Source organism: Condylura cristata, unplaced genomic scaffold (genome assembly GCF_000260355.1).
Source record: "Condylura cristata isolate star-nosed mole 26May11 unplaced genomic scaffold, ConCri1.0 scaffold00007, whole genome shotgun sequence".
In the NCBI taxonomy this organism is placed as follows: domain Eukaryota; kingdom Metazoa; phylum Chordata; class Mammalia; order Eulipotyphla; family Talpidae; genus Condylura; species Condylura cristata.
This window is the reverse complement of record NW_004567108.1, coordinates 39,380,416-39,402,692: the sequence shown is the minus strand read 5'-3', so window position 1 is coordinate 39,402,692 and position 22,277 is coordinate 39,380,416. Positions and strand designations below refer to the sequence as shown.

At 39.3% G+C, this 22,277-nt stretch overlaps 1 protein-coding gene across 1 annotated transcript in view; it reads left to right on the top strand.

Moving 5' to 3' along the window:
• The window catches only part of MCCC2 (methylcrotonoyl-CoA carboxylase 2 (beta)), a 43,420-nt gene that overhangs the window by 14,189 nt on the left and 6,954 nt on the right, over window positions 1-22,277 (top strand). Inside the window, exons 5-15 of the mRNA XM_004678223.2 lie at window positions 45-172; window positions 2,088-2,200; window positions 5,413-5,526; window positions 7,414-7,478; window positions 11,220-11,319; window positions 11,433-11,528; window positions 12,898-12,970; window positions 15,321-15,397; window positions 17,939-18,005; window positions 20,546-20,702; window positions 21,519-21,633. Of these exons, the coding sequence (XP_004678280.1) occupies window positions 45-172; window positions 2,088-2,200; window positions 5,413-5,526; window positions 7,414-7,478; window positions 11,220-11,319; window positions 11,433-11,528; window positions 12,898-12,970; window positions 15,321-15,397; window positions 17,939-18,005; window positions 20,546-20,702; window positions 21,519-21,633 (1,105 nt within the window). The remainder of the gene's footprint in view (window positions 1-44; window positions 173-2,087; window positions 2,201-5,412; window positions 5,527-7,413; window positions 7,479-11,219; window positions 11,320-11,432; window positions 11,529-12,897; window positions 12,971-15,320; window positions 15,398-17,938; window positions 18,006-20,545; window positions 20,703-21,518; window positions 21,634-22,277) is intronic.

Here is a 22,277-nt window from a genome sequence, read left to right as displayed (position 1 = left end):
TTGAAGGCATCTCTCACCTTCTCTTTGCAATATCTGTCCTCCAGAGTAGAATGCATGATTGTTGCCAACGATGCCACTGTCAAAGGAGGTACCTACTACCCAGTGACTGTGAAAAAGCATCTACGTGCACAAGAAATTGCCATGCAAAACAGGCTTCCCTGCATCTACTTGGGCAAGTCTCACACTGTTATTTTATGTAGTAAAATTCAAGACTGTTTAGAAGGCTTAATATATGACATCACCAGTGGATTTTTGGGGTGGTTGTACTAATTCAGGGTCACTGAGGTAAGCAGCTACCCCTGCTCTGTCTTCTGCCCATTTTCTGGGGTGCCCTTTGCTACCTGGTCCTGGGTAGGCTTCTGTTAGGCAGCAACCCTAACTGAACGAAGTATGAAGCATCACCTGCTAAATGTTCCTCTGATTCATTAAAAAGAATAAAAATAGAATGTAGTTTGTGTTCCCAGATCAGCCCTGTGCTTGCTCTCCAGTGACTTTCCAAGGGAAACGTGCATTTTCTAGTGTTTAGAACTGAGTGTTCATGGACATTTTGTCCAAAGGATGCATGCACTTCCCTCCAATACTCTGTCAACAGTTATTTTAAAAGCACCGTTGGTTTCTCCTATAATTGTAAAAGAAATACATGTTCTTTGCTAAAAACTCTGGGAGAAAATGGAAAAAGAGCTGTTCATAATAGAATCACTGAGAAATAAACTCCTAATAATACTTTGGTATATGCCAGGTTTTTCCCCTGCACATGTCTGGGGCTTTTTCCTCCTATGCATTTTATTTTTCTGATAACTATAATGGGTTCCAACCATGAAAAAGTAACAGCTGACATTTATGGGTTCTTGAGTGCTAGGATATATATATATGTTAAATGTGAAATGATTGGATGTTATATAATGTTAACAGATGTAAAATAAGAAATTTTATTTTCAATGAAAGTAAATTTATATTTGAAATTATAATAGATTTAAATCTAAAGCATTAAAAAAAAAAAAACAAGGCATTTAAATTGGTACTTCCTGGATATTAGTTTGAAATTCCAACATATACTGTCCATTTATGTGGGTGTTTTAGCAGTTACTGATGAAGAGATTTTTTTTTTCTGTGACAGTGAATTTACTGGGTAGCTTTTACACACAGCCAATGGGTTTGGAGGCACTGCAAACACTATAGGGGGTGCAGAAAAGGGCACACACGGATCCTGTTTTTGACAGCTTTGTAATGAATTATAGACATGAGATAATGTGTTAATTAACAATAAAGACTCAGTGTTGCGGGCAGTAGCAGTGAGTGTAGAGCCAGCCAGCTCCCGGTAACAGTTGCACACTCACAGAATGTGTTGAGCTTATGTTATTGCATGTCACCCCAGACGACTACAGGGTAGCTACTGTTATCTTTGTCACAGGTGAGGGAGCCAAGAGAGAGAATGGTTAGGAAACGCGTCTCTAATCACACAGCTGTGAAGTCTGTTTGCCGGCCAGTAAGTAGAATCTGTTGTGAACACCACCAGAGGCAGTGTGCCACAGTGCACAGGAATTCTGCAGATGAATTTTATGTTGTTTTAAAAGATGGAAAGATAATTTTTTTGGCTGAAATGGTTAAGAACTGATGGTGTTTCTTGAACTGCAGCTGGTCTTTGGGGAAAGAATGTCCCAAACATTTCAAGTAGAATTTTGCACAGAGGTAGCAGAACCTGGCCTGCTGCTCCCTTCAGCAGTGTACTTCAGTCCATCTGCCTGTTCTGCTCCCACTGTCTCTGTTGAGTCATTTAGCCTCTAGCACCTCTAGCTTATACCTCAGTTCTTCTATGCAAAAATAAATAAATAAATAAATAAATAATAAATAAAAGAGGTAGGAGAAACTGATGAGTTTTGGAGGCAAACTGAACTCTTAGCTTCCGTGGGAGATTGCATGAAATGGTCACTGAGTGGTTTAGAAGCATAAGGCAGGTTTTCTGTGATTGTGATTAAGATTGCCACTGTCATATGTAATGTCATCTATAATGCATCAGTATCATTGATGCATGTCTTCTTGTGTGTGGCTTACTTTGTACTCACTTCTCTCATTTCTCTTGTCTTCAGTTGATTCAGGAGGAGCAAACTTACCTCGACAAGCAGAGGTATTTCCAGATCGAGATCACTTCGGTCGCATATTCTATAATCAGGCAGTGATGTCTTCTAAAAATATTACCCAGGTAATAGCTCTTTGATAAGATGTATTGCTTTTTGTTTTAAATGTCCTTGCTAATTAGGTATTTTTCAATGACATAAAATGGAATTTAGTCTTATTCCACAAAAAGTATCTTAAGGCTCTTTCTAGTCAGATTCTTACGTTAATTATAGGAATACTCTTATACTGTAATTAAATATTCTCAGGTGTCGCTTCAACTTTCCTTGCCCCATTGCCCTCTTAGCCTTGCTCATTGTTTTTGAATTTTATCTTTTTTGCTTCAGATCTTGGTAATTGGTTTTGGGCTTAGTTAGAACAGATACTGTTTTATTGTTCTTTTAAAAATGCATTTCAACCTGTAATGAAACAAGATGGGACCTGGGAAGGTAAAATTACTGATTGCTTTGTGACTCTGATAAAGAGATTGATGGAGAAATAAATGTCCTGTGTAAGATGGACTTTTCCTTTGTTGTGTACATTTCAACAGGCCCAGTTAGCCCAAATCAGGAGTGTTGATCCACCAGTGTAATGTATAATGACCTTAAATTCTTGATGACAATTGAATTAATAATGTATAATTTTATGACTCAGTTTTTAATGGCTGCTCTTTAGGTGAAGGAAGAAAAATGTGATATAGGTGTTATCTGTTTTTCCATAATCATTGTGAATTGAAAGTGATGAGAGATCAAGAAAACACATTTTCTATTTACATTATTATATAAAATATCATACAGTTGACTCTTGAGCAGAGTGTGTTCGGGTTGGCAGAGCTCTTGCATGACCTTGACTGGCATCTGGACTTGAATACTAAAAGGCAGGTGAAAGCACATGTGCCTTGGGGGACGCTCTCGGGTGCCAGGTCTGAGCTCCAAGAGTGTGAGAAAATAGGTCATGCGAGCAGGCAGCCTCGTCTGGGAAAGACGCAAAAGAGCTTATCAGGAGAAGTGTCTGGGTGGGTGCGAGGGCTCGGCCACCTGGGTCTGGACACAGTGTTCCAAGAAGTAGACACCAGATATAGAGTTAGAGTAAGTCAATGTGCTATTGTTAACTGCTTGATAATGTGGGGCATATAAAGAGCATGCTGCAAAATAAAGATTCACTGCACGCTGGACACAGCAGTCATCCCTCTGGTTTGTTCTCACAGGTGCACCCCAGATCCCAGACCCACTAGAGGTCCACAGCTTTGAACTGTGTGGGTCCACTTACATGTGGATTTACAGCATCTATATTGTTTTATATCGTATCAGACAATGTTGTGTCAGTAAGAGAAGATTCATCTTGTACACAGATGATATAAACTTAGGGTATTGATAACTATAGCACAGTGCTGTAAAGGTACTTTATTATTTTCTTTAATGATGTTTTCTTTCCTCTAGCATACAGTATATAAAACATATAACATTAAAAAAAAACATGTCAATTAACTATATGTTATTGGTGAGATTTTCAAGATCAACAGTAGGTTATTAGTAGTTAAATTTTGGGGGAGTCAAAAGTTATATGTGGGTTTTTGACTTCCTGGGTGTGGGAGGGCATTGGTGCCCCTCACTTTTGTGCTGTTCAAGAATCAATTGTATTTTTAATAGCTTTTCTATCAATCCATTGAAATCCCTGTTCCCTCCAACATATGTTACACTTATTTTGTACCTTAAACTGGATAGTCACCTGCAATTTTTCAGTGAAAGGATGAAGGTCTAGGTTTATGAAGCTTTTCAGAATAAGGTAGAAAACATTTTGACTTGTTGTCAGAGACTTTCTACAGGCCAGTCTACTGGCCTTCAATATAAAATTTGCCTTTGGTGCAATGAGAACCAGTTTCTACTTGTGCAAACAGGACCAGGAGGGTAATGAAAATTTACAAAGGTTTTTCCAGACTATTACCTCTGTTTTTTAGTATCCGTTTTCTTTTCCTTTTTAAAAAGTTTTTTCTTAAAAAAGATTTATTTATATATGCATACAAGAACTGGAGTATAGGCTAGTGGTGCGGAGAATGAGGATTCACTAGAGACAGAGTGGGGAGTAGAACAGGCAGATCTACTGAAATTCACTGCTGAGGGGAGAAGCAGGTGAGACAGGAGAGGTCTGCCACATCCTGTAGGTCACCTGCTTGGCTGGGGATCGAACTCTTGCTGCAGTGGCCACGGATAACTTTAGAGTTCTGTGCTTTAACACATTGTGCCACCAAGGAGGGCCCACTCTGTTTCTTTTTTCTTTTTCTTTTTTTTTTAAAGATTTATTTATTCATTCATACAGAACTGGGGTACAGGCCAGACATGTGGTGGGTGAGAGGCTTCACCAGAGACAGAGTGGGGAGCAGAACAGGCAGATCGATGAAGTACACTGCTGAGGGGAGCAGCGGGCGGGTCAGGAGAGGTCTGCCTCGCCATGTGGTCACTTCCGAGGGCAGGCAGGGATCGAACTCATGCTGAAGTGGCTTAAGCTTCTTAGTGCTGTGCTTTAACCTGCTGCGCCACCAGGGAGGGCCCACTCTGTTTCTTTAATCAAAAATTTTGCTTCTGTGTTTGGTGATGGCAGTGATGACAAGTATTGTTGTCTATTACACTTTTTTTTTATAATATAATAGTTTATTTTTACATAATTTTGTGCATTTTTCCATCTCAGTTGCAATCCCCTTGGGCTTTCCATCACCACACATCATTTTTAAACCTGTTTGCTGCTTTCTTGTTTTTGATTCAAATTTTTGACTCACCAAGAACATCCTTGCCCTAGAAGAGGGCTCTTTTGGCCTTTCCCATTGCAAAGCAGAGCCCCACCCCTGTGCTGGGTGGAATGTAGCCTCTCAGATCTCTGAGTAGAGATCTCAGGTGGATTAACAGAACTCATTTTGGAGAGTTATTTCAGCATCCCTGAGGTGAGTGGCAGTTATTTAGAGGGCTTTTTATTATTATTAATTTAAAAGCTAGCCTTTTAACATAGTTTTACTAAATTATGAGTATTTTTCTCTCCATTAGCTCTTCATGTTAGTGGTCAATCTGCACCTCTTTTCTCTGACAGAAAGATTGTCCTTAAACCTTGTAAAAATGTGACATAAAACTTTCAAAATGCTTTGGTTAGAAGAAGTTAACAAAATGTTTAGAGGATTCCATTTTAAAAATGACATCCAGGGACCAGCTGGTAATAACCTTTGAATTGAAATTTTATGGGACTGTAGGCCCAAAGCTGTGTGAGTCACTGTTGAGCTGTACCTCATGGCTGTGTTGTGTGCTTGTGTTCTAGATAGCCGTGGTCATGGGCTCCTGTACAGCAGGAGGGGCTTACGTTCCTGCAATGGCTGATGAAAACATCATTGTGCGTAAGCAGGGCACCATTTTCTTGGCAGGACCTCCCTTGGTAAGGCCATAGTCTTGATTGATTGAAATAAAAAACACATGACATAATTTACCATTTTAAGGGTATAATCTGTGTTCTACTTATACATGAGACCATCTGTCATTCGTCTTTTTCCTTCTAACTTAATTTCACTTAGCATTGTACTTTCCAGCTCCATCCATGTAGCAAATGACAGGAGCTCATCTTTTTTTTTTTTATAACTGAGTAGTATTCCTGCATTTGTGTGTCTATGTGTGGCATTTTTCTGATCTACTCCTGTGAACTTAGCTTTGCTCAGCAGTCTGCCTTTAAAAGACCTTGTTTATGATTAGAAAAAAAAGCAGTAGCAGACTCATTTGTTTGAGAATTCTAAATTTTGATGCTTGTTTTACTGAAAGTTGAAACAGGAGTTTGTAGATTTCACATGTAATGTAATGTGGGGTTGGGTTGCTATAGTTTTCAGTAGCTTAAGGCATTTGGAAAAAAATGCATAGTAATAAGGCAGATTTTTGAGGGAGATTTTGTTCTCCTGTCTTTTGTTTATTTTCTGAAGTTCTTATTTAGTGAGCTGCTTTTATGTTCTCTATGACGTATATAATCTTTGCATTCATCACGGTATGAAACATATTGTAGGTATTCAATAATTATGACAAATTTGATGACAAATTCTTATTTTTCAGTTGATTGAAAATAAACATAAAATATCTGTTATCTGTTGTTTATTTCCTTTTTACAACTTAAATATCCAGGTACTAATTGTGATTAGTTATTGTCTGGCTTGAATGTTATTTTATATTGAACATTTTTGTAAGATGAGAACCAAGAATTTAGTTCTGGGGGTGGAATTCTTGGAGGTGAAATTTTTAATCACCTCTCCTTGTGGAATAATATTTAAGACAGAGCTTTTGATTTAGTGAGTAATAAGGCCTTTCTATGCTGTATTTTTAGATTAATGTTCATCAGTCTTAAAAAAGCATTTGAGGAAGAAGAAACAAATTAACCAACCCATAGAATTAAGAATCAATAAGTAATTCCTAAGTTATCCATTTGGCATTTAGAACTAAATGATTTTTCATTCTTTTTCCTGTTAGAATTTCTCAGACTGCAATTAAGTTGTTCTTTTTTATTAATTGAATTGTTTCTTTTCGATCACACTCTGCTGAGTCTTTGATGTAGGTGATTTTGGATTTTGCCCCCCTCCCCATCTTACCATCATTATACCTTTAAGACTTTGTGAGAGTAGCTGGAATTTTCCAGAAAAGACAAAATGAAGGCCTTCAGTACATTTAATAATTGTTCAAAGGTGAATAAAATACAATTCCTGCTACTAAGGGATAGAGGTTAAAGAAGATAACAGATGATAAACATAAATTATTGCAGTGCAGCCTGGCAGGTGTCATGTTGGAGGTGTAAGTAGGATACTGTTGCGTCACAGATGAGCAGGCACTGCTCTGTTGACACGATGGGTGTATTCATGATGAGAAGGTCGGAGAGGGTCAGAACAGGTGACCGGAGGTTGGCCCTGAAGGGTAAGTAGGCTTTCATCAAATAGATGAGAGGGAGAAGGGTGTCAGGCTTTGGAAACAGCATGTGTATTAAGACATGCATAGTAATAAGACATGTGTGCATGCAGGCAGTCTGTTGGATACAGGGCAAAGAGAGGGCCATCAACCATAAATGCCTGCATTCAAACCAGGTTCCTATACTTGCTCTGGACTTGGGTTCTAATTCTTCATTTGTAGGCTCGAGATAACTGTTATCTAGATTGTTGTTTGGTGGGAAGAGAAAATATATTGTTGTTTAGCCCCATGGAAGAAGGAGTGGTAGATTAGTTGTGTTGGATGTGTGTGCAGAAGGCATTTGTGTGTCTTGTGTGAATCTCACTTTCCGCTTTTATCTTCCTTGTAGGTCAAAGCAGCAACTGGAGAAGAAGTGTCAGCTGAGGATCTCGGAGGCGCTGATCTTCATTGCAGGTGACATAGAACTGGTTGTTTCCTTCCAGGATTGAATGATTGTTTTTGTTCAAAAGAATTTTAAATTCATTTTCCCAAGCATTAAACTTGCCAGATCAAACTTCAGTTTGTTTGTTCTCTATCTGTTGTTTTAGGCTTCAACCCTCTGATCTGTAGAATCTCATTTCTAAGTTAGAAAGTTGGCTTTTTTATTAAAGCTCAGAGGGCTAGAGAGACACAGTTTTCTTGTTTATTTAACAGAAATCCATCAAAAACCTATTATTTGCTGGTCACGGTTCTGGGTGTTCAGGATAATTAGATAGGCATTACCTTTGACTTCAAAGAGCTTACTGTCTACTTTGGGAGGTAGGCAAAGAATAATTACCAAACAATGTTATACATGTGCAATTTATGATAAGAACTATAGGGAAGGCTTATAGAAAATGGATGAAACCACTGGTGTGCAAATGTTATGCTCATAGTTTCTGGAGGAAGTATATGGCATACCTCAGGGTCACATGGAGAGGTCAAGGTAAAGTACAAACAGAGACAGGAGCTGGGCACGTCTTTATGGGGACCTCTGGGGAGTGTGCTAAGGCAGGTTTGGTTGGCCTCAAATGAAAAGAGCAGTGCTTCTACAAACCCCACCAGGCTCTTACTCAGGGACACAAAACCATACAGACCCTGGGACATGGGAGGCTCCTGCTCACAGGCTGGAGAAGTCAACATCTGCTTGTGACGACAGCGGCTCTCCAGGGCACGTGCCGTGTGAGGGCTTAGCCAAGCAATTCTTCAGGTTATACACCATGGAGAAATGATCATATACCTCACAGAATCTCATGAGGATTAAGTGAGATGATACATGTACAACAATATCTGCTTTAAATAAGTACTTGTAAATGTTAACTGCCATTATTACGTTTATTGTCACTATCAACATAACTGGTCATTAAAATTTCCTTTGTAAGAGAGCAAATAGGAAACCACTCACGATTCTAAGCAGGGATGCACTGTTATCAGATACATCACTAAAAAAAAAAACCCTATGCTGGGGTCTACCTGGTGGTGCAAGGGGTTAAATTGCAACACTAAGAAGCTATCAGCAGCCACTGCAGCAGGCCAGGGAGGTGACCCACATGGTGTAGCAGACCTCTCCTGGCCCATCCACTGCCTGTTCTGCTCCCCACTGTCTCTGAAAAATCCTCTCACCCTCCTGCACCTCTGGCCTGTACACCAGTTCTTGTATGCATAGATAAATAAATATTTAAAAAAAAAACAAAAACTGTAAGAGTAGTCAAGCTTACCTGGGGTGAATGTAGATAGGGAAGACCCTGGGTATGAATAGCAAATGGATCTCAGGGTCTGGCAGGAGTGGTAAACCCTTCTTTGCTCTTCGAAACCACAAAACCAGGGATGGGAGTGGTCCAGTAGGTGTGAGAAGGAAGGTTGATGTAACTTCTCTGCTCTCCAGTCAGAGAGCACTGTGGTGCCTTGAAGACTCAGTTAAGGGAGTAACCTTTGCCTGTTTCACATCATACCTTTCTCCATGAGCACTTACTATGGACAGGTGTTAGGAGTAGCACAGAAGAATTTTAGGCCTGTGGAAATATAGTTAGGCAGAAAAAGTAAATAAATAAATGAACTAAAAAAAACAATTACGAAATAAATGGTGTTCGCCGGTATGCAGTGTTACAACTGAAGGTAGAAAAGGAACAGGAAAAAGCTTAGAGAGAAAACTTGAGTTTGAACAGAATGTTTGTTTGTCTGGTGAACACAACTGTGTGCATAGACATGCAGTGTTACTCTCTTACCTGGCCACTCACCAGCTGTAACTGGCAGACAGCAGAATGCATGATTCAATCAATGACGATACGGATCGAGTAGCCTGACTGGGGTCTAGACAAAGCTACACCAGTGTTTGTAGCTTCTGAACCAGAGGAGGAAGACGATGGTATTATCTGCCAAACCTTTGTTTTTTATTTTGAACTTTTGACTGTGCAAGTAATCTGGTGTCCATAAAAGTTGAGGTCTGTATACCAAGTTAGAGATGTAATTCTCAAATTAGTCTTCCTTTGCTTCACTTACTACCTGGTGTCCAGATAACTTACATAACCAGCCCAGCCTCATTTCCTCCTGCGTAGAATGCAAATATGAAGAGTTCTTACCTTGGATCAAATGTAGCATCAGGTGCATACTAAGCACTCTATTACCACTAGCTCTTGTCATTAAGAATAACCTGTTTAAAAACCTGGAGAAATGATTAGGTGGTAATTGCTTCTTCTTTTTTTCCTTTTTTTTGGTAACAGTGTCATGAAATTTATTATCACAAATTGCTTTGGGTTCTCTCTGTCTTTAAAAGTACGTATTTATACTTCTCTGATTAGTCATCCTTGGGAGTTAATTTGACAAAGACTTACATAATATAGTGTCTCATCAAAGGTTTCCTTTTCCTGCTGTTTTGGTAAATACTGGGCTGTTTTTAAAAGAAAGCACTTTATTTTAAATATTTATGGATTTGGAAGCAGCTCCTTCTGCTTCTGTCTGCTCACTGCATTACTACAGAGTAGCTAGAAGTCAGTGAGGCTAGCTGGTATTACATGTCAAGCATTAAGGATGGTCAGCTGCAAAATATATTAAATCAAAGAAACTGAAAGTCTGCCACCTGCACAGCAATGGAGAACTGTAACAAAGAGTAAATAAGGTTTTGCTTTATTTAGGAATATCCAGGTCTGAGGTGGAGACTGGCTTGAAACTACCATGGGAACCCGGCTCTAAGCAGTGTCTCCCAAGGGGTCGGCCCACTTTGTCTAGACCACTTAGGCTATTTTGTCCACATCGTCATTCTCTGGATTGAAGTGTCCATTCTGCTGTTTCCCTGCAACAGTCTGTAAGTGGCTAGGTAAAGAGAGTAATGCTGCACGTCCCTAAATAAGACATCAAAATTTAGATGACATTAGCACAGCCTTTACTTATAAAATGAATTAAATTCAATTTTTTGCAAGACCATATTCTTACCTGACTTTACAGTTTCTGAATACTTTATTACAAAGTCATAGTACATGCATAAACCATCTAGTCAGAACAGAACTAATAACCAGAGCAAGCTCATGTTTCATGCACACCCAACTTGAAACTGGACAGGAACTTCATGGCCCTCCTCCCAGAACCATTCTGTCAGCACCTACTTTTATGCATGATCTAAGGGATAGTCTTCCATCTTGTCCCTTAGAACAGGGAACAGCTTATTCTTGGGAGATAGCTTTGTAAGGAGGAATCTCAGCAGTCCCTCAGAAGTGGGAGGTCATAGGTGATATCTTCATTAGGAGCTATCTTAGGTATAAACACTTTTTGTTGTTGTACCAACCTCACCATAAAAGTATGCTGTCTGGATGAACTTTATTTTATACAGTTTGGCTTGAAGTGATTGGGGTGAGCATTATATAGAAGTCTCATTGGCAGGGCCATGTGGTCTGTTAGGTCAAGATTGAGAAATAGAAGCTATGGATTCTTAAGTAACCACCGGTATTCCTGGGATAAGGTATTTAATTATAGGTACTTCCCGTTCTCCTGTTTGTAAAACAACAAACAGTTGTCCTTGTTTTATCAGGGACATTATAAGGATTAAATTACTTGTTCATTGAGTGTTTTGCAATTTAAAAAATTTATGTCATCCTTGGATGAGAAGAAGATATTTGGGGTTTAAGAGATTTAATTATTTTCCTTTTCACTCTCCTGATTGCTTTAGTTTGCTTTACTCTGTAGAAAATCTGGGGTATCGGACTACTACGCATTGGATGATAATCATGCCCTTCACTTAACTAGAAAGATTGTGAGGAACCTAAATTATCAGAAGAAGTTGGATGTGAGTAGGATATGCTCCTTTATCTTTTATCTTATTAAAAGCATTTTGACTTATGTTGCCTCGGAACCATGTCTTTATAAACGGGTTAATATGACCTTTCTGTAATTCTGCAGGTTACCATTGAGCCTTCTGAAGATCCTTTATTTCCTGCTGATGAGTTGTATGGAATAGTTGGTGCAAACCTTAAAAGGACCTTTGATGTCCGAGAGGTATGTAAAGTGCAACCTAAAGATGTTAGCCCATCTGTCAGTCCCTTTATATCTATCCATCCTCAAAGCTAAAGTCTGTTCAGATGTGTCCTGCCTGGGAACTGTTGTGGATCTCACTGAAGATATAAGGAAAAAGGATACCTTTCCATAGAGCAGGTTTTGGTAAATCTTGCAAAAAAAGAGAAAACTCTTTCATTGCCCAGTGATAAAGCTAGTTTGTTCATAAATAGTATTCCATGTAACTGTTAACATTAGGATAATGGCAACTTCATAATTTTCAGCATTCTAATTTTGGGAAATGGATAAAATGTCAATTAGTTGTTGGAAAAAAATATCCTTTATGTCAATATGACATTAGCAAAAAGTAGACTTTTGATTACAGTTAAGAGACATTACTATGGTTACAGATTGCTAACAGTCATGTAGTCTAGACTGACAATTTTTAGATATTGAATATAGCTTTTTGTTTTACAACCATATTGAGTACAATAATTTGTGATTAACTAGGGTAGTATCTTAAGATCAGATTCTATGCTAGATGCCTCAATATTTTAAGTTACTTCCCCCCTTGACTATAAAATTAATATGTACTGATATGAAAATGCAGAAAATATACAGACAAAAATAAAATTGCTTTTAAAACCACCTGGACAGAGAAGCTACTAATTTGATATTTTGGCAACTTGTGTTTGTATAGTTTTTATGCAGTTATGATAGTATATACATACATACTTTTCAAATTCTGCTTTTCCCACTTAAATGATAAGCATTTCTCCATTCTTTAAATGTTCATCATACAATACTTTCCATGGATAGGTCCTAATTCCTGTAATAGTGCTGGCAACATATTAGACTAGATTTAGCAAAATTATAAAGTATAGTCTTTTTCTTTCTAACTATGTGGAAACTGAGGCTCAGGGGATTTTAAGTACCAGCCAGTGAGTCTGGTTTCTGAGTGGTAGAGCTGGCAGTCAGTGCTGATTCTTTATCTCAGAATTATTTTCTTAAGTTCCTTTCCTACTACTTCATCACATCTTCACAACATGATCTTATCTTTGCAGAAATGAGAACTGACTGTCAGAGGGGTTAAGCGATTTTTTGATCAAATCCTTAAGCCTTGACCCATACACTTAGCAATCCCTGAACCTTTAAGTCTAGATGCTAGCCATGAAGTTCCTTCTGCTTCTCTTGCCTGCAACATATAGCTGTTGCTTTTATAGTAGAGTGTAAGATCAGAGCCCACAATGACTTAGTGAAATTTTGTGAAAGGGACAATAGCACCATAAGTTTGTTTGCCTTTTAAATAAACTTAATGCAAAAATTCTTTTATAATATGATTTATCGGGGACATTGTTATTTTTCCTCTTAGGTCATTGCTAGAATTGTGGATGGAAGCAGATTCAATGAATTCAAAGCCTTGTATGGAGACACAGTAGTTACAGGTATAAAGATGAAGTATTGAAAGTATGACTGATTTCTCTTGATTTGAAAATAAGTGGACTCTTATCTCAAGGCTCTGATCCTCTTGACATAAGCTTTGTTAACTTAGAACAGTACAAATGTGTGAGTCAGTATTCAAAGGAGCTGTTTTGTAAAGATCATTTGTAGCTGACTGGCTTCATGAATCTGGAGAACTCCAAATGATGATGACAGTTTGCTGTGGTATAGGCCCTTGTCCTTGATTTGTGGCTTTAGCTATAAAAAGCGTTTTAATGTAGTAGAACTAACAGAATTTGTAGTTTTTTCTGTTTCTCTGGATAACACTAATTTCACAGTCTCCTTTGTTCTTTAGTATCCAGTGCAAGTTAGAAGTTTTATGTGATAATTAGCTTTCCTAGAGGAAGCAGAGTGAGTTAACCCTTCTCATAGCCTTAGTGTAGGCCTAATATGCAAATACCAGGCGAATATGGAATGTCAAGTCCAGAAAGCAGATAAGGCTGTTAATAAGTTCATTCATCTAAAGTGTTATAGACCTTTGGAGAAAAGCATTTGAAAGATAGATACTAGGCCCTTATTTATCTCATAAAACTGTGAATTTTATTTGGTCTTGCAGAAGCTGGGACATGTAGTTGTTAATATGAATACAACCTATCATTGGAGAAAAAACTAGCTGTAAACAACCAAATTGCCAGTGTACGTTGAGACTTAAGGATAAGTCACCACACTTTGTCTTGGTCTTGATTTATGAGTGAGAGAGTGTTCACTCTGCCAGTGGAACTTATGTTTTTGTATGAGGCGTTTAAGTGATTAAGAGCTTTTTGTTTGATATATAGACAGGATTTGTCACCCAGTACTTGAGGATGTAACTCTCATTGTGTGGCAGCTTAAAACAAGTCGAAGCTGTTTCTGCTTCTTTCTCAAGACGGATGGGCATCTATTTTTATGTATTTGCTCCATACTTGCTAAACCACTTGTGGCATCTTTGTCTCCTAGAAACCAGGGGTAGATTTCCTTTCCTCTTTCTCTTCTTTATTGTCCTAAAATACAAGTAAGTTTGGGGAGAGGGAAGAGGAGTGGGGAGAGGGAAAAGAGAAGATGAGGAGGATGGAGAGGGTAAGGATATGGCTGATTCCCAGCTCCTTGAGGGTGGGTTGGGATGCAGATTGCATTGATAGACCATTTGGGATATGCAGCAAAGGTGTGGTCTGGCATTTTAGGTCTGAAAGTGCAAGAAAAATCTAGGTGACTGTCAAGTCAGTCTTTCACTTTCTTACCCTAAACTAGGCATTTAAAAATAATAACAAAGTAAGAGAAGGCCAAAAGTGAAGAATTTAGTGTTCTGGCTAATTGGTAGGTTGACCTTCGCTCTTACCCATTTCTTTTTTTTTTTTTTTTTTAACAACTTTTGATGACTTGCTGCCAGTCAGGCACCACACGGGCTGTCTTAGAGGCAGCCTATCCAGCCTGGCCTGAAGACAGGGCCTTGTTGCAGGAAAGTGAAAAGAAAGCATGCTTTCTTTGACCCATTTTAACAAGCATCATTGTTGACTCTTGGGCGCCAAGCACTGGACACCTCTCTATTGTAGGCTTGCTGAAAATCACTCTGGAAAGTCTCTCTAGGTCTTTAGGCTTACAGGGTAATTAGCCTCCTGAAGTCACCTGGAGTGCCTTCTTCACCAAAGAACAAACAGCTTGTTGCCCCTTTTTCTTATTTTGCCTGTGTCTGTGTGTGTGTGGAGTGTTTAGGGTGGTGGTGGAAGTAGTGAGATACAATGAAACTTGTGGAAAGAAGAAAGAAAAATATGAAAAGACGCAGAACATGAAAATGGAGTGATCAAACTTCTTTCTTGAGGCTCAACCAGTTTACTAGGCTTGACTGTCTTCCTGCTTTTATTAAAATTTTGACTGTGTTGAGTTCATCCCTTTTCTTTCAAGGGCCTGTCATTACCACAGGCATTTTTAGGCAAGTTAGTCACCTGCAGCTGGCCTCAGCTCTGGGCACTGATCATTATAGGACTCTGCATCTGTGATCTGTTAGACTTGGGATCTGCTTGGTCTGGTGTACCGTGGGCACACAGATATATGTTAGAATGAAAAAATGCAGGTACACTAAGTCCATCATCTAACCAAACCAACCATCTGGACAAGTGGATAATTTCACATGTAATACAACTCTTTCAAAGACTCAGACTGTGATATGAAGTGTTCTCTACCATAGATAAAATCTCCACATTTTAAACTTTGATTTGAATTTAAAGAATGCTTAAGTATAGCTGGGTTTTTGTTTGTTTGTTTGTTTGTGAATCAACTCTTTTGAAATAATTAAATCTTAAAAAAAATTTTTTTTTTAAGGATTTGCTAGAATATTTGGATATCCAGTAGGTATCATTGGGAATAATGGAGTTCTCTTTTCTGAATCTGCAAAGAAGGTAAGTACTATTTAAAATGTTTCCATGTACAAAATGATGTAAAAATAAACTGTTATTAAAAAAAAAATGTTTCCAGTTTTTCTGTTTCGGTTTCAGACATAGCTAACTTTGAAGGTCAAGCAATGAGTGAAAGTTTATTACATAAAAGCTTTAAGATGCCTGACCAGATTCCTTAGCAACCAAAACGCTGTGTGCACATGAGTATGAGTATGTAGGTATATCTGTGCTTGTTAATGTTTCAAGCAGTTTTTAATTGAGGTTTGCATTAATATGATGAACTATTTAGAGCACTAATAAAAGTCAGATGTGGGCCCTTCCTGGTGGCGCAACGGGTTAAAGCGCAGCACTGAGATTCTAAAGCCACTTCCGCATGAGTTCGATTCCCGCCTGCCCCGGAGGTGACCACATGGCGTGGCAGACCTCCCCTGACCCGCCCGCTGCTCCCCTCAGCAGTGTACTTCGTCGATCTGCCTGTTCTGCTCCCCACTCTGTCTCTGGTGAAGCCTCTCACCTCCCCTGAGCTTCTGGCCTGTACCCCAGTTCTGTATCACAAATAAATAAATCTTTAAAAAAAAAAAAAAAGTCAGATGTTTGTTTTAGGAAAGTTGTGATAAGATACCTGAATTATAACTGCTATGGATGACACACGTACATATTCTAACACCATAAGGTGTTAGAATCCTAAACTCTTGAAAGTGTTTTATTCTCTAATAATGCTCCATGCATTTGATGGATTCAGACATAGGAATTCAAGTGACTCTGAGATGTGATTTGTTTTTTCTCTTCTCCATTATAGTTTTCATTTGATTCCATTTTCCTCTCTGAAACAGGAAAGAAAGTGGACTTATTATTACAACTCTCTCTTTAAAAGCAAATTCTTAAATCTCTTTTGGTTTAATATTTAGTGTCATACAGATTTACCTACACTTGGATAAATGTAGTTCATCTACTTACTTAATAAAATGTTTTCTTAAGAAAAAGCATTTTCTGGGGCCTCCCTGGTGGCACAGTGGGGTAAAGTCAGTATTGTCGAGCTATCCTCAGCCCCTGCAACACGAGTTCAATCCCAGGCCAGGGAGCTGAGCCACATGGAGAAGCAGGTGTCTCCTGTCTTGCCAACTGCCCCCTCTTAGCTCTCTATTTCAGTAAATCTGCCTGTTCTGCTCCCCAGTCTGTTTCTAGTGAATCCTCTCACCCCCTGCACCTCTGGCCTACACCCCAGTTCTTGTATGAATAAATAAAAATTAAAATTAAAAAAAAAAGCATTTTCTTAAGAACCACTTTTCCTCTTCAAATGATAAATAAGGTGAAGGGTCTCTTATTAATATAGGTAATAGGCAGTTAGCTCTTTTATACCCTAATTGAAGAAGAACTCATCTTTGGTGGTATGTTTTTACCATCTAAGTCAGTTTCTATATTTTGATGTTTAGAATAGCAGTAAGTCAAAAAAGCAATAAGTAAAAAAGAAAAAAGAGAAGAAAAATCACCCACATTCTTACCAGAAATAACTGTTAGTAATGTTTTATTTTGGTTGTGGTTGTTCCTTAGCTTTTCTATTTTTTCTAAATAAAAATGATGATGTCATATATAGAGAGGTTTTGCTTGTTTTCCTTTAATAGTATATGTAGTGAATGTTTCTTAAAATACAAAGTATTCCTGAAATACTGACTTAATGAAATATATTATTTCTGTCCAACAAATGTCAGACTAAGGCCAAACACCATCTTGTATTTGTTGGTTGGCACAATTAAGCCCGGGGGGAGTTATGTTGGCTTCGGTCTGACAGCTCATTTCTTGAAGTAAGCCCAAAAGGACTATGTGATTTCCTCATTCCTGTACTTGAGGACGAGCAATCACTTTGTGATTTGGTCCTTGCCAAGGCATATCCAGAAGTTAAAGGGATCTGCAAATAGAGAGTAAAATATAAAGGAGGTAGTTTATAAGACTTCATGATCTCTAGAAGACAGACAAGGAATAGTTATATTTTTATCTCATTAAATAACTTTTTAAGCTCAAGGTTAGAAGGCCTCTAACTCATCCAAACTCCTTTCTATTTGGATGTGTTGTGAGAAGAATTTATTTGACTGTCACTTTGGTGCAAGATTGTCAGATCATCATCAAAATGTAAATGTCGCAGAAGTGTTTAGAGCCTTTTTTTAAAGAGGAGAATTGCAGAATCCTCTTCCAGTGCAGTTTAGGAAGCCTCTTTGATAAGTAGTTCTGTTTTCTGTTCCTTAAGCTTCACTTGCTATTCGAATGTCAGTGACTGACTCCACCCCTACCCAGCAGTTGTTCTGCAGTCAGGCCAGTGACACACAGGCGCTTGCACAAAAGCACAGTACAGAGCAGCTGCAGGTGCTCTCATGGTGGTCTGCACTCAAGTCTGCCATAACTGTCGCTAAGAGAGCAGCTTAGCCAAGCAAAGGGTCCTCTGTGTTGTCTTTGACAACACAGAGTGTTGGGGTGTGGGATGGATGACTGTTGCAGATTTGTTCTCTCTTGTTTAGAAAGATTTCTTTTTTTTATCTTATTTGCTTATAGGCGGCTCACTTCATCCAGCTATGCTGCCAAAGGAGTATTCCTCTGGTCTTCCTTCAAAACATTACTGGTAAGGAAAGAGCTTGATTGCTTTGGCTGCATTTATTCTAGAACTGCACTGTCCAGTGTGACTTAACACATTGGGTGGTGCAGATTTAGAGCACTTCCTGGTGGCAGAAAAGTTGCACAGGATGTGTACTTTCTAGAATGTCTTTAAAGGTTAATGCTTTATGACTCTTAAATATTTGGTGGAGTTTATCCATGTGTTGTATATGGAACAGTTTCTGAATTACATGATCACAAACACTTAGATGGCCCCCAGTGTGCCTGCATGTGCAGGCCCACACCTCCAGAAGGCAGCACATTTTGTTCTCTGCCAGTCATGTGACTGGCACTGCTGCAGAGTATCATCTGATGAGCGTTTCTTTCCTGATACTTTGCTCCCCTTAAAGGACATCTCTTTGGGCTTCATGTTCCATAGAGAGTCTTAAGATGGCAGATGAAATGATTTTGAAGGTCTCTTTTGGTTCTGGAGTTCTTTTTCTAGAAATCTTCACCTGGTGATACCCCTAAGTTTGAGATGTTGGTTAAATGAATTTGGAGAGGAGTTATGTCCAGATCATGGCCTGAGAAAATCCTATGTCAAAAAGAAAATCTTGTCAAAGAGCAGATAAAAAAGATTTTGACATTTCACTGGGCTTTCTAAACATATTCATGATTTATTAGCTGCCAGTAAGTTAACCCCTGTACTTGGAAGATTCCTACATTTATTTTTGTTTGTTTAGCTATCAGGACTGGGTTGGGGTACAGAGAGCAGAGATTGAGTTTGGTTTGCTACATTACATTTGGGGAGCATGTCCAGTATCCACCTAAAGATACACAGTAGACAGGTGAGTAAATTTTGAGCACAGATGTGTGTTAGCTGGAAGCGAATAGGTAGGTATCATCAGAATATGGATGGGGTATCGAAACTCATGGAAATAGATGAAAACACTCTGAGAGACGGCTCAGGGATAATCTTTCTTTCTCTTTCTTTCACAGGGATGAGAGTAAAGGGATAAAGAAAGGAAGCATGATCATAATTGCTTTGTTTTGTTTCTGGGCAGAGGAGAAGGATTGGAGAAAATGAGGTGGCATGGCCTCAGGCTTCTTTGTGAGTGCCAAAGCACTTATAGGGAATAGAGAAGTGGGGTGTGGGGTTAAGACTGAGGGGCAGTGAGAGTTTGAAGAGAGTTGATATTTGAGGTAACTGTTGTGGGAGTGTTATAGGAAGTGTTACAAGATAAGACAGATAAAGGAATTTCTGAGCTATTCTAAGGGCCCAGCTCCAGGGGACAGCTGGAGTGTGGTGAGGGAGGGATGTCCAATCAGTACTGTTACATACACAGCCCATCAGATTTTCCATTAAAATTGGCTGAATTGAATGGGATGACTTAATGCTGGAGATCTGTTAGCAAAGAGTAGTCGCAATCAGGCAGACAAGTGAGTCTGTGGTTGTGGCAGAAGACAAAAACAAGCCTGACTGGATGTTCATAAAGTCAAGAGGACAGAGCCCAAGAGCTGGAAGGCCTGTTGCAGCAGCAGATGAATATCAGCAGAGCAGGGACATGATGAAGCAGGATGGCCTTGTCATTGTGTAACAGGGTGGTCCTCAGGAAAAGGGGATATTCTGCCCCACCCAGAAGGACGGTGGAGCAGAGAAGAATAATCTGGAGAGGAGACTGAAGAGGATGCAAGCAGGATAGGGAGACAGAAGGAGACATAGGGAGCAGAGAGACATGAGAAGAAACTGCGCTTGTTTCTTCTTGGTCCTCGGCTGGTTGAAACAGATATGGGTGAGAGAGCCATGGTGAGGTTGGCTACGGCAGTGTTTATCTTGATTTTGATTTTGCTCTTTCCTCCCAGTCTTGTCTGGCAATTTCTGACCCTTTTTCATGGGTCCCTGCCAGAAGGTGCTTTAAGGCTTCTGACAGGCTTTCAGGCCTTGCTTTGGGCCCATCCCTTTTGGGTGGACTTTTACCCACGAGGGGATGGGTAACTGTTTGATTTAGTAACTATATTCTTGGTTTTATTGTATTAAAGTTTCTTTCCACTAATGGTCTTACATGTTTTTACTTGATGCCTGGATGGCAGAACCTATTTAGAGCAGGCAGCTTTGGGGTTCAGGGGTGTCCCTCTCCCTACCCTGTAACAATTGTAATGGAAACATGTTTCTGCCTTGCTTTTGAGTCACTGGCAGGGCCTCTTCAGATCTCTATGAAGCCTTGATCATCAAAGTTTTCAAGCAGCACTTCATAGGAACAGCCTATTTGTAAATGGGTCAGTGGTGGCTACAGCCCTCACATGGGGCCTGTCACAGTGCTTTTTCTTAGCATGTCCCCTCCTTTCATCACTCAGCTACCATTCTGAGAGGACTTCTTGATGACAAATTGCACCCTTCTATTGTTTGAAGATTTCTGCATGCCTCCAGATGAACTGTTAGAAGACAATTTAGACAGTAATTACCTATTTTACAGTAATTTAAGACAAGCAGTCCTCATACCTTGGTGGAGCTGATTTCTGCATATGAATCCCATCACCCAGAGACACTGTTCTTGTTCTTTCTCTTAGGATTTATGGTTGGTAGAGACTATGAAGCTGGAGGAATTGCCAAGGATGGAGCCAAGATGGTGACTGCTGTAGCATGTGCCAACGTGCCCAAGATAACTGTCATCATTGGGGGGTCCTATGGGGCTGGCAATTATGGGATGTGTGGTAGATCCTATAGGTAGGTGGTTGTCATGACTTTCTCGGAGAGAATCGTATGTCACGTATAATTATAGTGGTCAGTTTATTTCAGGTTTATTTGAATATAAAATGGTATTCACAAATCTTCAACTATACCATAATTTGTATTATCTGGAGGGTGGAAATTAAATGTAATGCTAAAGGGAAGAAATTCACAGTGAGAATCTGAATTATTTTGAGATGGCTGATAATGAAAACACTACCTATCCTAACATGTCAATGTGGCTAGTCTTGCTTTAAGAGAGGTATATGAACTTCAATAGAAATAATAGAACAGAAGTAAGTCTGAAAATGAACCAGCCAAGCAGCCAGCTCAAGAAATTCAAAGAAGACAGCATATAAGACACAAGAAAAGGATGGAATGAAGAACAAAGAGAGTGTGGAAGAATCAGTGAAGCCTAAAGTGTAGTGAAAATGTTACCAAATTCCATAATCCCTTGGTAAAACTAAAGAGAGAAGGCACATATAACCAAAGTCAGAAATGGGAACCAGGACATGACAACAGATAATAAGAGGGCATATGAATACTTTACACCCCACAAATTTAGATGAGATGGGAAAATACAATTTACCAACATAGATGCCAGACTCACCTGGAGAACTTAAAAACCCTGCCACATGTAGGCCCCATTGCTGGAAGTTTGTGTGAGGAGGGTTCCAGGCTTTAGTATTTTGGGTAATCCCCAGATGATTGTAATATGCAGCTACAGTCAAAAGCCACTACTTTAAAAGATAAGCATGGACCTCTGAAAAATCTGTTTTGCACAGTGAACTGATTTGGTCATTCCTCCCCTAGCCCAAGATTTCTCTACATGTGGCCAAATGCTCGGATCTCAGTGATGGGAGGAGAGCAGGCAGCCAATGTACTGGCGACAGTAGCAAAGGACCAGAAAGCACGGGAAGGGAAACAGGTAAATGCCCTTTCTTCCCATCTCTGGGTTTGACTTTCACCAAGGAACAGCCTGCAGGCAGGAAGCATTGTGCCCAGCATCCCTCCATGTTCCAGGTTGGGAGTGGCTGGGAGGGGATTCAACATGGAGGTTCTGCCTGTATTTAGAAGATGCTAACTTGGAAGGTGTTTTAGCAATTTAGACTTGTGCATTTTCTGTCTCTCTTTTTAGAGTCACTTCCTTTAAGGTGTCTTCTTTGTGGTAATTTGCAATTTTTCAAGAAAATACTCCAGAAATTCTGCCTATGAGTGCCGGAGGCATAAAGATGTTTTATTCTTAGTCATGTACAGTTAGTGAGATTTAAATAAATCTGATATACTTACTTGATTTCAGAACAAAGTACCAAGTTGTATTTTCTGTTTTACTTTTAACTGGTTAAGGACACCTTGAGGGGAGGGCTCTGTCATCTAACAGGAAGAAACAAGAGTTAATGCTATTCTACTGTGAAAGAGTAAAGGACAAAAACAGGGCACACTGGGAGCTGCTGAAAGGCAAATCAGCAAGTAGTTGCTTTTAACATGGATTCTTTTATTTGTGTCACTGTTGGGGTCCTCTGAAAATTTGTTCTGATTTTTGTTAATTACAACAACTATAATTGGTGTTAG